This window comes from Vanessa atalanta, chromosome 15 (assembly GCF_905147765.1).
Source record: "Vanessa atalanta chromosome 15, ilVanAtal1.2, whole genome shotgun sequence".
NCBI lineage: Eukaryota > Metazoa > Arthropoda > Insecta > Lepidoptera > Nymphalidae > Vanessa > Vanessa atalanta.
The window spans coordinates 3,202,327-3,216,331 of NC_061885.1; the positions used below are offsets into that span (position 1 = coordinate 3,202,327).

Below are 14,005 nucleotides of genomic sequence, written 5' to 3' on the forward strand. Positions count from 1 at the left end.
AAGTAAAACAAAAAGTGATTTGAAACTTAATGAAACGAAAATGTGTCACGACAAAGAGACACACAAGAAGATTTTTTTTTTTATTTAATTATTAAGTTTAAGTTGTACAGATTGTGAATTGTACACACACATTTTTTAATTACTAGCATTATAAGTAAAATGTACAGTCTTTCTAGACTGTACATTTTACTTATAAAATGCGACTTACGGTACGAACGTAGCTTTTCTTGGAATTTGGAAAAGTAAAATTATTGTGCATATAAGTAGTTAAGTGGAATGTTGTCGTATTATAAATAAAGATATATTAATCAAGAACTGTATGTAGTCTTGCAAGTTGTCGCAAAATGCAAACGGCAGGTTACGAAGATCATTCAGCGCCAATTATTAGATTTTATTTTGTGCTCTCTCATTTTCGAGATGGCCCAGTGGCGCGTGCATCTTAACCGATGATTTCGGGTTCAAACCCAGGCAGGCACCTCTGAAATTTCATGGGCTTAATTTGTATTTAAAATTCATCTCGTGCTCGGCGGTGAAGGAAAACATCGTGAGGAAACCTGCATGTGTCTAATTTCAACGAAATTCTGCCACATGTGAATTCCGCCAACCCGCATTGGAGCAGCGTGGTGGAATATGCTCCAAACCTTCTCCTCAAAGGGAGAGGAGGCCTTTATCCCAGCAGTGGGACATTTACGGGCTGCTAATGCTAAAAAAAAAATGCTAATGCTCTCTCATTTTGATCCCGTATCTGTCTCCTTTTTCTGATCTCTTTGACATCAAACATATTTATTTAATTCCTAAACATAACCAGGACCAGTTGAAAATTTAACGTTCAAAAAGAACACGTTAGATATACTTTACTAGATGCGTCATAAACGATTCGCGATCAATAAGGTGATCCAAAATACATTGGACAATTATCGTCGAAGAGATTCCGATCATCGCTAACGACAAAATGATTCAATACAAATATACGTCAAGTGTTGGTCACGTGAAAAATCGAATACATACATATGTCGTTATCGCACATTTTGGTACATACTTTTCTACGAACGAAATCGACACTCACTATGACTTTATCTAGTCCAGCTGTTTTATTAATAGTATGACGTAATGTTTCTTTATAATATTGTTTAGTTTGTGTTATATTATTATAGTTTTAATAAGGACTCATGTAATAATAATTCAGTTGTACATTTTATCCATTTATTCTTCATTTCATTAGATACATAGGTATCGATTATTATGACAGATATTTATTATTTATTTTAAAATCGACGTATACATTTAATAGTTGGACTCGATAGAGTCAGTAACAAAATATAAATAAACTATTTAAAATACTGTAATAAACCAAACATTTTTGTTGATTTCATTCAGTTGTAAATGCATGTAAACAAATACTATGACAAAAAATGACACATCGTGAATAGAGTCATATTAATAATCGTATTATTAATAAATTATTTTATTTATTAATAATTAAAATAAAACTATGTATGCATACAGTCATCGCATCAATGTTTATTAAATATATGATTGACACAGACTATAATTATTCTTCATTGACCCAGTCTATGTGCAGATTGAATTGTCCCTTTTCTAGATCGCAGGCAACTTGATAATACCATACATCCGAGTCAGTTACTGTTCTTGAATGTTTCTGAAACGAGAAATATTCTTTTATTCATATCCAAAAATTCAGTTCTGTAATCATTAAAAAAATATCTCAATCAATTTTAATTCGATTATCTATCTCGATTACATATCTCGTGCTGAGCTTTGATGGTAAACACAATAAACCTTATTTTTACCAAACAGCATTTAACTGGCACATGGCTTAAAATATGAATACCTGTAATACAAATTGGCATAAGACAACACTATTTAGTAGAGCAAAAAACACCTTTTATTAAACAATTCGCTAAATCTTCAGGTATTCATATATATATGTATGTCTAATCGATTTATCAAGTACTTTATGGAGACGGCCTATTTTTTATATATTCTAAGGTTTATGAAATAAATGGATGTTCTTTATAATAAAAATAGGGTAGTATATCAACATCAACTACAAACAAAAAAGATCATAACGCTTTTGAAAATAACTTAATATCAAAGAAAGCAACCAGGACAAAACCTGCAACTGTTAAACATTTATGTCATATCAAATAGTTATTTGGACAATTAGGAAACCAGTTAAGTTGAGCAGAACCGTCTTTAGTGCTGTGCTACGGATGATATGAAAATGTTCCCTACAAAAATCTGAAAATGAGGCCATTTCTACTTCAATGAACCGCTGACCGACTGACCGAGTGTAATTATAGGCTGTTGATTATACTCTAGGCAAAACGTACATACAGAAAAAAACAATTTATTTGGTACCATATTTGACCCGCAAATTAATTACAAACAGATTCCTCGACGATCCCTTTTTATATGTAGGACAACTAGACCGGAATGAATTCAAGTGCAGACCCCACAACTTTACGTGCTGTGGACATTCCTAGTTTGGAGTTATTTAAGCCGGCTTATAAGCTGATGAAGCAATATTTAGAAAAAAATGTAAAGTATAACACATTTACGAAAGTAAATACTTATGACCACTTCTACAAGAATTGAGACATATTACTAACCATGAATTACGTATTCATTAAAAAAAATCTATTCTGAAAATATAATTATATCATACATACTAAACTATATATCTCGAAGTATTGAGTCGAATCTTATAAATAGCACATTTTCTCCTAAATATCCATTGGGCCAAATAAAATAACGAGGACTTACTGACATAGTTTAACTAATATATTATACTAATTAAACTCCAGCGTTGACTTAAAAATACAGAAAATTATTTATATGTGTGTGTGCTATGTAAATTGTGTTTGAGTCTATGTGCGTGTGTGTATTTATTAGTCCCAATAATGTTTCCATTTTTTTCTTCTAATACTTACGAGTATCTTCACCGCCTGCCTGGTGTGCAAATCCCAATTTACGTTCTCCCCAAAGTTCGGCCAGTCCACAGGACCTGAGCTAATACGGTTTTTTCCCACCACCCACACAGCCCATATCGCGAAACCGTTCACTGGATTAACTCCTTCAATTTCTGAATCCCTAAAACATAAAATATACAAATTTTAGTATCGAAGCGAATTCAACTGCAGCCCAAGCACAGGAGTAAAGACTAATAAATAAACAACTCGGAACTAACGAGATGTCATTGGTTTTATAATAATCGATGGTATTATAATATTATAAAAGTCTATGGTGTTCATTATTTAAGATAAAAAAATGTCGATATAGATGTCGATGACCTTTCTAATATTAAATACATAATAGATACATATATATAATAAAATAATTTGAAATATATTGATAAGGAATCTGTTTGTAGGACATAATATAGCAGAGATAAATGAACGGCGACATATTAAACAATGGTTATCAATATTGACAGGTTTGACGTAAAGTATTTTTGTTCGGGAATAGGTTGCGTCTTGGGTTTGGAAAATCTCGACATTTTTGAAGTCCTGGGACCCGAAATACCGTACAACAATAGTATTTATTCGAAAAAAAAAACTCGTGCGCAATTACCCTGATAACGAACATTTTTTCTTCAACAAAAAATAAATTCCAATTGCAAATCAAAATGGACGATAGTGAATACGAGAAGTGTAATTCTAAAACTTGGCTTGCGTATACCATCTATCTATATAAATATCATACTCACACGATTGGATTTTTCCCATCAAATGCGAAAGTTGGCTTCAAATCTTTCAAGTGGATATCAAACAGTTTCCTCGGCAGTCCACGACATTTACAAGGATACTCCCACAGCGGCTGAGCTTCTATCTCCGCATCGCTGATCATTCGAGACTTCTGGAACGTAATTGCATACATTATGTACCTACTATCACACACATAATTGTTCTTATGTAACTACACATTGGAATTGTTGAAAACATATAGGTATATAAGTACACTTAATTTACCCCAGACAATGCGTGCAAAATGTCATGATGGTCGAATTTTCTGGGATTACAAAGTTTTTTATGTGTTATTAAATACACATTTTTATGTTTACATGGCATTTGCATACTACAATTTTTTTCAAAAGCATACCGATTTGAATGTCTATTGCATCGTAACCCAACCCGACCGAATGACACTGGCACTTGAAGAAATCAAAGATACTCCTTACATCGCCGACCATAGTATCAAAGATGATATGTTTCATGTCTGTAATAACACTGCCTTACTGACCAATCTATCAATATATCAATCAAAATATATATAGTCAATGCCAATAGCAGAAGTTCAGATAAAGAAAAAACTTTAACCTTGAATTGTCATAATATCATTGGTTAAGATTTAAATTATCTGCGGCGTTTAAAATAGCGTTACGAATTTCGTTATCGAAACTTACGAATTGGAATTAAAGTAGATATACGTATTTAGATGGAATTCGTTATATTTATGTCATCCTGACCGATTTTGGTCATGGCGTACAATCTCAAGTGAGACCAGCCAACTACGCAGGACGTATTACAGTGCACAGGTGTGTGCACAAGCACAGATGCACTCTCTACTCCCTCACTCTCATAATCCGATGGGACGTCAAATCTGATTCGTCGTAAAAAAGTTCAAGCGCAGGACCAGGTTTACGTGCTGTCCATGACACGAGAGTCTGCAGACTTTCAACTACCAGTCTTAGACGGGATCTTAATGAGATTTCTTTCGATTTTTGAACATTAGATCAACGAGGCATTCAATATATTATGTAAGATACATTAACCAAGAACTAAAAGAGCTAATAGCAAATCCGATGTGATATGTAAATAAAAGGTTTGTTTATCTTGCTTTCCTAGCATTGAAATATTGTATAGGCCAATGAAACATGCAATAAAAATTAATAAAACATAAATTACCTCAACAAGTATATCAAATATAGACATGTCAATTCCCTCGCAAACACCAAGAGGTATCCTTATCTTATGCAAATCTTGAAATTCAACGGGCATTGCCCAAAACTCGCAACTTGTAGGTATTATAGAAATATCCTTCAATTTACTGCTATACTTGTACAACAAGTACGCCACTTTTAAATTTTCCCAAGGTAGTATTGCACTACTAAAGTTGGGATCACAGACTATATTAGTCACATTTTCTAAAATCTCATCTGTCGGTTCTGAAATTATCTGAACATTTTCTATTCCATTCTCTTTAATATAGTCATTCAAGATTCCAATATTTAAACTCATATTTTCAATGATGTAAACGGACTTAGCACCAACTCTTGCAGCAGCCAGCCCAAGAAAACTACTACCATTTAGGTCTAAAACTACAGAATCATTTGAAATTTCTTCAATTACTTTCTGAAGTAATTTCTTACTTCGTCTTCCATCGTTTAAATAAGAAACATGAGTTCTCGATAGAGCCATGTGAACCCCGCACTCACATACGGGTCTCTGATAATGTTTATGTTTTGTTTTCTCGTCTTGTAAATAGAACCATAGGGAGTACTCATCTTGGCAGGATATCAAAGAGACATCAGAAAACTTTTCCAATGTCAATTCCCTAGGTAGATAATAAACTGCTTGCATCCAATGGTCACGCCACGGTATGGTGTCTTTGGGGCTTTCTGATGATAAATTAGCATCAGGATGTGCCCACCATGGTGCACAACTTAAGCATATTTTACCTAAAATATAAACAAGTATTCCATTTTTACGTCAATAGAGATAAGATAAGATGAAGGTCATCAAAATTAAAGCAAAACACTAAATCATGAAAGCTACATATCTTCTCTGTAACAAAAACTAATAAATGTACAATGTAATTTGTTGTTAAAATTTCTAAGCCTTATAATTAAAAAAAAAAAGTAATCTTTTTAATAGTACTAACCTTCAGGATCCATATTGAGTTCCCACCACATAAAGATCATTTGAGCTTTGCCAGTATTAGTCACTGTGAAGAGCTGTTGGACACTACGTTTCATGTCAATTGAGGAATTACCAGACCAATCATAATAAAATATTGGGATCTGATCAGACAATTCCTTGAATGCTTCCCGAGGAACTTGTGACAGCTGAATATCATGGACAGCTGCAGAACCTGCACAATCTTTCATCTGAAAATTTAATTATTCATAATATGTAATGTCTTTTAATTAAAAGCTTAATTTACTCAATTTTTTGAAGTGTTTTATATGTTCTAATTATTGTTAATTCTGTTGTAAGTACTGAATTAATATATAACTATTTAATACCTTTTTAGGTGTACGTAGTATAAGATGCAAATCTTCATCGACTAAATCGTTTAGTTTATTCCATTTTTGCAGTAGAGGGCTTTCAATAACCTGAGCATATATAACAGCTGAGTCCGGAATTACAATACATTCTTCTTCCAGGAGATATTTATGCGCATGTGAAAAGGTTGACAATGCACCTTAAAATAAAAGCATCACCGTTCATTATGGTAGTTACAACAGTTGACTATATAAAAAAATACATTAATGAAAGTAAAAGCAAATGCAAAATGAATTCACAAAGAATATAATTGTCATTGACCATTAAATAACACAGGTATCTTTAGGTACAAAACCTAACAGCAGTAGCCTCAGAAGTTGAATTGTAAATCTCTATTTGTCTCTCTCATTGGGACTTTGATATAAAAATGCATAATGAATTAACATGAAAAAAAGTAAGTTACTTAACTATTTTATTTTTTTAATTCTTAAATATTATTATTTTTTAATTTATATATATATATTAAAAATATATATATATATATAAATAATCCCATTACTTGAAATTAATGATATACTTAATAGAGATCAATTGAATTTGGGATTACACTTATGTATATGAACTATACTTTCAATAGTCTGTTTTAATTATTGTCAACTAATTTCAGCCCATTGCTTGTTTGATGGTGCAAGTATAGGTCCTTTTCTGTACCCCAACTATGTGCAAGCAAAATTTCATGACAATAGATTGTGTATTTGAGATATGAACACATAACAGACAAATAAATAAAGAGACTCACGTTGATATTCATAATATTAGTTAGGATTATTTGACAATTATATTAACTAATATTAACAATAAAATTTAATATTCACCTTCACCGATCAATTCAGTATCAAAAACTTCGGTAACTAATATATTAGCCTTCTGCTTCATGTCTCCATCATCACCAACTATCAACTCTGTGGATCTTTTGGGAATGACAGTAATTTTATCAGCTACACCATTCATCTCTAAGATCTTTATACAACATTCTGCCATAGGTTTGAACGCTTCACAGGCCGTGATAGTATCAGCCCCGCACTTTGCTGCCATAATAGACAGTAATCCTGTACCAGTTCCTGTAAAATTTGATTTAACTTGTCATTATACAAATAAATGAATTTTTAATTACATTACATTAACAGCCTGTAAATTTCCCACTGTTGGGCTAAGGTCTTCTCTCCCTTTGAGGAGAAGGAGTGGAGCATATTCCACCATGCTGCTCCAATGCGGGTTGGTAGAATACACATGTGGCAGAATTTCGTTGAAATTAGACACATGCAGGTTTCCTCACAATGTTTTTCTTCACCACCGAGCATGAGATGAATTATAAACAAAAATTAAACACATGAAAATTCAGTGGTGCTTACCTGGGTTTGAACCCGAAATCATCGGTTAAGATATACTCGTTATACCACTGGGCCATCTCGACCCATATATTAAATATATGAATATTTAATAAAATAATTATTTAATTAATACATTTCAATATATGTATATATATGCAAACAAATAAATAAAGATATCATGTTTGTTTTTCAGTACGAAAAATTATCTGTATTAGTTAATTTTAGAATGTTAGTAACTTAAAATTGAAAAAAAATTACATAAATAAAAAGTATATTAAAAATGAACAAAACATACCTATGTCCAATACATTTGCTTTCTTGCCATGATTATGCACTTTTTGTATTGCAAGTTGCAAAGCTCTATAGTATTTCTTATTTCTTTCTGTATCGTGAAGCATATCAGCAAAAGCTGATCGCGCTATTTCTTGGTGATAGTCGTAATCTTCATGTTGAACGTCCCACTCCGTATCGCCAGTGATTGGATTACGTTTTTGGGTAAACACTTGCATTTTAATTGTGCTTGAAAAATTTCTCAGGCTAAAATTTTTCCAATTATTATAATGTAATATTTGTTACAAGAACTCCACTCACACCGGTTTCTGTATATTTATGAATTAAGAATTAACCTTTTAAATGAGTTGCATAATAAGTAACTACGAAATCCTTTAATAAGATCAAATTTCATTGAAGATTAGAACTTACAATGATTTAATTATACATTTTATATATTTTTGCAGTACGAGATTATTCAAACCAATTCCATGTGTGATTACAAAAATCGGAATGTCAATGTCAAACTGTCAAACTGCATTCATGTTATATCAATTTTATTGATTTCTCTTCCAAAAAAGTATAGTCGTCTGAAATGTATGAAATAATTTTTCATAAATTGCCAGAATGACGCTACTATAGCTAAATGACTATTTATAAATTAGAATTTATAAATTCAATTAACAGAATAAAAATCATCTGAAAATAGCGCGTCTTAAAGATGGAATATCTAACTTTGTTTCGTTAATTCCGCTTGCTCTACCAAGTATCTGGTATACTCAAATACAGCAACATTTCAAATTTAATACATTTTTGTATACTTTCTTCCAACCATAATAGGAAAAAAAGCTAAATAAACAACATTTGACTGCTAATTGACGAGATATCATTGGTCGAGAGCTTGATTAATCTATGATATTCACTATGAATTTACTAAAAAGTCTACTACTACTACTAGAAATAAGTGGTTGAGTGTAATAGTGTTGTATTATAAATAAAAATACATTAATCATAAACTCTTAGTAGTGCACTATCTATGGTTTATTTATCTTTTATTCTACTTCCATTGGAGTAGGCTATAGGTCTTTTTTCATACACAAACATACCTCTCCTTACTTTACACTTTATAGTTAATAAAGGTTACCATAACTACTAATAACACTAACTGTTTTAAGTTTTGATAAGCGAAGTACATAGTACATACTATGATAATAATAATATATAATATGTACCTTTGCTTATCAATTATTATTAGCCTACCAATAGAATAGATAATCGCTATCTCGACAAGCAAAATTATGGGATTATTTTTATAATAAATTTATATAAATCATAAAATATGGTAAATAATAAAGAAAATTAATGTATTCTTTTGGATACACGAAAAACTATAGAAAGAACAATACTTATCCACTACGTTTTATATACGTATTATGTAAAAGAAATCTTCAGTCTACTCCAAAATGCCCTATTATTTCTATAATTACTCGATGTATAAATGGATTTCTATATGTAAAATTAAGCAAAACAATGAAGTTGTTATACTATCATATCACGGAATAAATTTACTCAATTAATAATTTTAACAATTAAATAACCAGTATATTACAGACCATATCCTTTTTTTAGTGTTAGCAATATAATTTTGATTGTAGATGTCAGTCGATTCGTCTTTCATTACGACGTTTTACTATCATGGCGGCCGCCGTAGGCAGGATTTGTGGGGCACGACTTTTGAAAAATTATGGGATAGTTGGACCCAAGGTATAACTATAAATATAAAACTAATTCCAGTACAATTACATTGTAGCTAGTGTTTCTAAAGTGTCCCTTTGCAACAAAAAAAAAAAGGTTGCTATAGTTCTAATCTCTGCGGAAAACTAGTGCAATTTATTAAATTTATACGTCTACAATAGTTAATATCGCGTTAAACTTTAAATAGTGGGTGTTGAAAGTAATCGAAGATAGGTGGTTGCTCAGTGTGTGCAAAAATAATCGGGGCGAAGCATAACCTTCTCAACATTATGTAACTACTTTATTGAAAATTAATTACAATCATCCCTTGCAGGTCCGTCAGCTGTCCACCACTGCTAAGGGATGGACAAAGAATAGGAAATTGGTAAGTACCTACTTCAAAATTTGTATAAAAGTGGCACTAAAATAACAAAGAAAAAAAAAAGAATTACAATCATTTACAACATCCAATGAACCAACAATATATTTAAGTTTAGTTACCTATATTATTAACTTTTTTATTTATAGGCCAATATTGCTAACTTTATGCAACCCTGACAAATGGCATTTAAGTCACCATATAGATTTAAAATATAAATAATATTAAGATTTGTCACAGTAAACTATATTCCTAGTAATTTATACTAATAAATAAAAATTAAAAATCGAATATGCTTATCTTATCTAAAATTAGAACCAAATAACTAATGTTTTGTTTAACATTATATAAAATGATGCAGTCTCTGCATTACAAGCTGATTATATTTTTAAAATGAATTCAATGCATCCAACGAAGTTAAACTTAGAATAATTGAATGATGATGTTCATGATGTTCTTATTTTATTTTTAACGATGGTTCTGTAATTGTGTGGTATTATATTTTCAGTGGTTATCCACATTGGGTGTGGTTGGTGGTGGAGTAGGTGCTCTACTGTTTGCCCTAGAGCAATCCGTTGAAGCTTCTGATGATAGGGCCCATGCATTTCACCAGCCTTGGAGCCATGATGGCTGGTTCCAATCTTTAGACCATGCAAGGTATGATTTTTAAATGCAATTATCTATCTTATTCCTTTCAAGTGTACAAAAACAATGGTAAGGCTCAATTTGGTGTAATAAAATTCTAGACAAATCATAAGTTTATAGAAGAACTAGTTTCACCCACGATTTCATCTGCATTGTAGGGAAGGCAGGTTTTAGATATAAAAAAGTACCCTATGTCTTTTCTTGGTACCGCTTTATACTATATTACATCAATTCCCATTATTTCTGCCTTTCAAAAAAGTTACTTAAAGTAAAAGAAAGACATAAGAGAGAGTTACTTTTGCATTTATAATATTAGTATGGATACTGTTATAGGTTAAATGTCTTTAGATATAAAAGTCATGTCATATAAACCAAAACAAAATTATTAGATAATTTTGGCAGGAACATACAAGGTAAAAAAAAATGTAAGTGCTCTAAAAATTATAACATCATTAGGAATCCTGCACACTAGAAGAAAATTCTATATAAATTGTAGGAGAGTGGTAAAATAGTCCCCTAACTCTTAATTAAATGGTAGTTAAAGCCTTAACTACCATTTAATTAAGAGTAAGAGGCAAATGCAGCAGTGGTTCATATCACATGGAATGTTATAATCTTTTATTAATTTATCATTTCATAAATGATAGTTTGAATAAAATTGCTTTGCTTATAATGTAAATTCTTTAATTTTTCTAAGTGTTCGCCGTGGCTATGAAGTATACAAGCAAGTGTGCAAAGCCTGTCATTCTCTGCAATACATTGCTTTCCGTAACTTGGTCAATGTTACCCATACTGAAGACGAAGCAAAGGCTGAAGCAGCTGAGGTATGAATAATAAGAAATTTTATATAGCCATTGTTGGTCAGGTAAAGTGCAGTCAAGAGACTAATGCATTTATCCCAGACATACTTCTGATATATTATTAAATATTCCAATTTTACTTATGTAATGAATTGAAGTGCTCCACAACAGAAGCATTTTTATAATTGAATATTTCATAAAGTCTGTAATTTTAGTTATAACAAAATTTCAACTAATTTAAGGTGACGGTAAAAGATGGTCCCGATGAAGAAGGCAACTACTTTGAGAGACCCGGAAAACTCTCAGACTACTTACCATCTCCATACCCCAATGAGAATGCTGCCAGAGCTGCAAACAACGGTAACTTAAATAATAATGGCAGAACTATATAAAAAGGAAATTAAATTACATATTGAATATTTATTAAACTCATATTCAATTATGTAATAGATAAAATAATAATGCATCCATAAATATTAATCATTCTATATGGTCGAAGTTGGCATAGACTTGAGCTAATTTTTAATAATAAAAAAGATGTGTTAGAGTATTTTGCACTGATCCCAGGTAAGTAGGCAGAGGCAGAGAGAAAGATACTGAAAGTAAAAGATGGCACAATATTGTTTTCATGTTTGTTAAAGTCAGTACATTATTGGTCCTATAACTTTTATTACAAATGAATGTACTTTATTTTTTATTCCAGGTGCTTACCCACCCGACCTGTCACTCATAGTATCAGCTCGCAAGGGTGGAGAGGACTACATCTTTGCCCTACTGACTGGATATATGGATGCACCTGCTGGAATCATATTGCGAGAGGGACAAAATTACAACCCATACTTCCCTGGCGGTGCTATTTCTATGGCACAAGTGCTGTTCGATGAGGTAAAGTGCAATGCATCAAAAAAAAGTGTTCACATTATTTATATTCACTTAAACTAAAATCAAAACAGTCAATAAAATAATTAGGATAACATAATTTTTCCGACTAATATAGCACCTAAGATGTTATATTTCTAGTGATAGTAATAATATTGGCTCATCCACCTTCCAAAGATGAATAGCAATACAGAATAATTATGTGTGGTTTTCTGTATTGGCCCAAGGACCTTTCATTTAATTTATCGAGGCCAATATATATTTTATAGGTGTATAAACTAAAGTCCACTTTTAAATAGGAACAAATATGTGAATTCAGTTAAAGGAAGATATGACTGATATTTAAAACATACCTTATCCCAAACTGTATATGCTAGTAACTGATGGACTTAAGTTTTGAGGCAAAACATTTAACCTAGATAATAGACAAATCCATCTTAATTTATTTTGAATGGCAGTTGATTACATAACACGTCATACAGGTGTTTTATAACTTCTTTGTTATAAAATGACTGCTACGAATTTTCGTCACTTCAACAATTGACCATTATGGTGCATATAAGGAAAATGTAAGAAACTAACCATTTTAATCTGTAATAACTAATTATCCTATAATTATAATACAATAAAGCTCAAATACAAATAATGGAAATACATTGTGATATTCACTATGTGACTGCTGTGAAAAATTAACATAATTTTTTACCTATCGCTGGGTACCATATGAAACCTAGAAAAGGCACAAATTTCACTTTTGAATTAACCTTTGTATATGATTTAATAATAATGTAATTACTACCTACTATAAATACCACTTTATTATATACACAAACATTAATTGCACTATTTATTCCATGATCACAATGACTTTAATTGCTAAAATTACAAATAAAGTTTATGATATTTTGCTATTATTCTTATTTTTTTTTTTTGCTTACAGGCAGCAGAATATAGTGACGGGACACCAGCAACGGCGTCCCAATTGGCCAAGGACGTTGCCACTTTCCTCCGGTGGTGTTCTGAACCAGAACTTGACGATCGTCGTCTTATGACTATCAAGGCCATAGGCATCTTTTCAGTGTTGGCCGCTATAGTATATTACTATAAACGGCACAAGTGGTCTACACTCAAATCCAGGAAACTAGCCTACAAACCCGTCTCTAAGAAATAAGACATAGTAGTGTAAAGCGTAAAATTTAGACAATTTTTTTTCAATAGGCGACACAAATGTTATTTGTTTATAATTAAAATAATTTATTTCATACGAAATTTTTTCTTTTCTGTTATTCTAAAATCATGTTCACGCTTTGCTGACCGCGGTTACCATTCATACCTGGCTAGTTTTAGCGGGGTAATATTATAACTGTTAATAATTTATGTAATGTTAAACTTGTATTAACGTCTGTCGTATGGTGAATGCGGCACAGTTGGTACAATTGTAAGCTGTGCAAGTGATGTTCCATGAAAATTAAACTATGAATCCGTGTACAGTTCAATAAATGAGTTATTGAAAATCGTGGCATTGGTGTTTAATTTCTCTCTAAGTAACATAGACAAATTATAATAAATATAGCTTAAAATATAATAACATTACCTATTCCAAAAAATGAAGATATCTTATATCCCATAACTATTGAATAGTTTTTACAATTTACATAG

The 14,005-nt window shown here is 31.5% G+C and overlaps 2 protein-coding genes across 2 annotated transcripts; one reads left to right on the forward strand and one right to left on the reverse strand.

Annotated features, from left to right (window-relative positions):
• Window positions 1–1,499: 1,499 nt before the first annotated feature.
• Window positions 1,500–8,421, reverse strand: LOC125069162 (protein arginine N-methyltransferase 7-like). Its single transcript, XM_047678558.1, has 9 exons — window positions 8,266–8,421; window positions 7,935–8,176; window positions 7,124–7,369; window positions 6,269–6,447; window positions 5,905–6,130; window positions 4,929–5,701; window positions 3,731–3,879; window positions 2,955–3,114; window positions 1,500–1,660 (listed from the first exon to the last, which is right to left on the reverse strand). Exons 1-9 carry the CDS (start codon window positions 8,322–8,324, stop codon window positions 1,553–1,555), a joined length of 2,142 nt encoding a protein of 713 aa, XP_047534514.1. The 5' UTR covers window positions 8,325–8,421; the 3' UTR covers window positions 1,500–1,552.
• Window positions 8,422–9,564: 1,143 nt separating this feature from the next.
• On the forward strand, window positions 9,565–13,866 carry LOC125069163 (cytochrome c1-2, heme protein, mitochondrial). Its single transcript, XM_047678559.1, has 7 exons — window positions 9,565–9,673; window positions 9,978–10,028; window positions 10,531–10,679; window positions 11,365–11,491; window positions 11,710–11,827; window positions 12,171–12,352; window positions 13,287–13,866. Exons 1-7 carry the CDS (start codon window positions 9,605–9,607, stop codon window positions 13,515–13,517), a joined length of 927 nt encoding a protein of 308 aa, XP_047534515.1. The 5' UTR covers window positions 9,565–9,604; the 3' UTR covers window positions 13,518–13,866.
• The last annotated feature ends 139 nt before the right edge of the window (window positions 13,867–14,005 follow it).

Bases quoted from the DNA above. Each gene is read 5' to 3' on its own strand.
- LOC125069162 (XM_047678558.1), bottom strand. From the start codon at position 8,324: ATGAAATTTGATCTTATTAAAGGATTTCGTAGTTACTTATTATGCAAC. The intron at 6,448-7,123 runs GTGAATATTAAA...TTTTATTTTAAG, and splicing joins TACTGAATTGATCGGTGAAG to GTGCATTGTCAACCTTTTCA. The intron at 6,131-6,268 runs GTATTAAATAGT...TTAAATTTTCAG, and splicing joins TACTACGTACACCTAAAAAG to ATGAAAGATTGTGCAGGTTC.
- LOC125069163 (XM_047678559.1), top strand. From the start codon at position 9,605: ATGGCGGCCGCCGTAGGCAGGATTTGTGGGGCACGACTTTTGAAAAAT. The intron at 10,029-10,530 runs GTAAGTACCTAC...TTATATTTTCAG, and splicing joins GGACAAAGAATAGGAAATTG to TGGTTATCCACATTGGGTGT. The intron at 10,680-11,364 runs GTATGATTTTTA...AATTTTTCTAAG, and splicing joins CAATCTTTAGACCATGCAAG to TGTTCGCCGTGGCTATGAAG.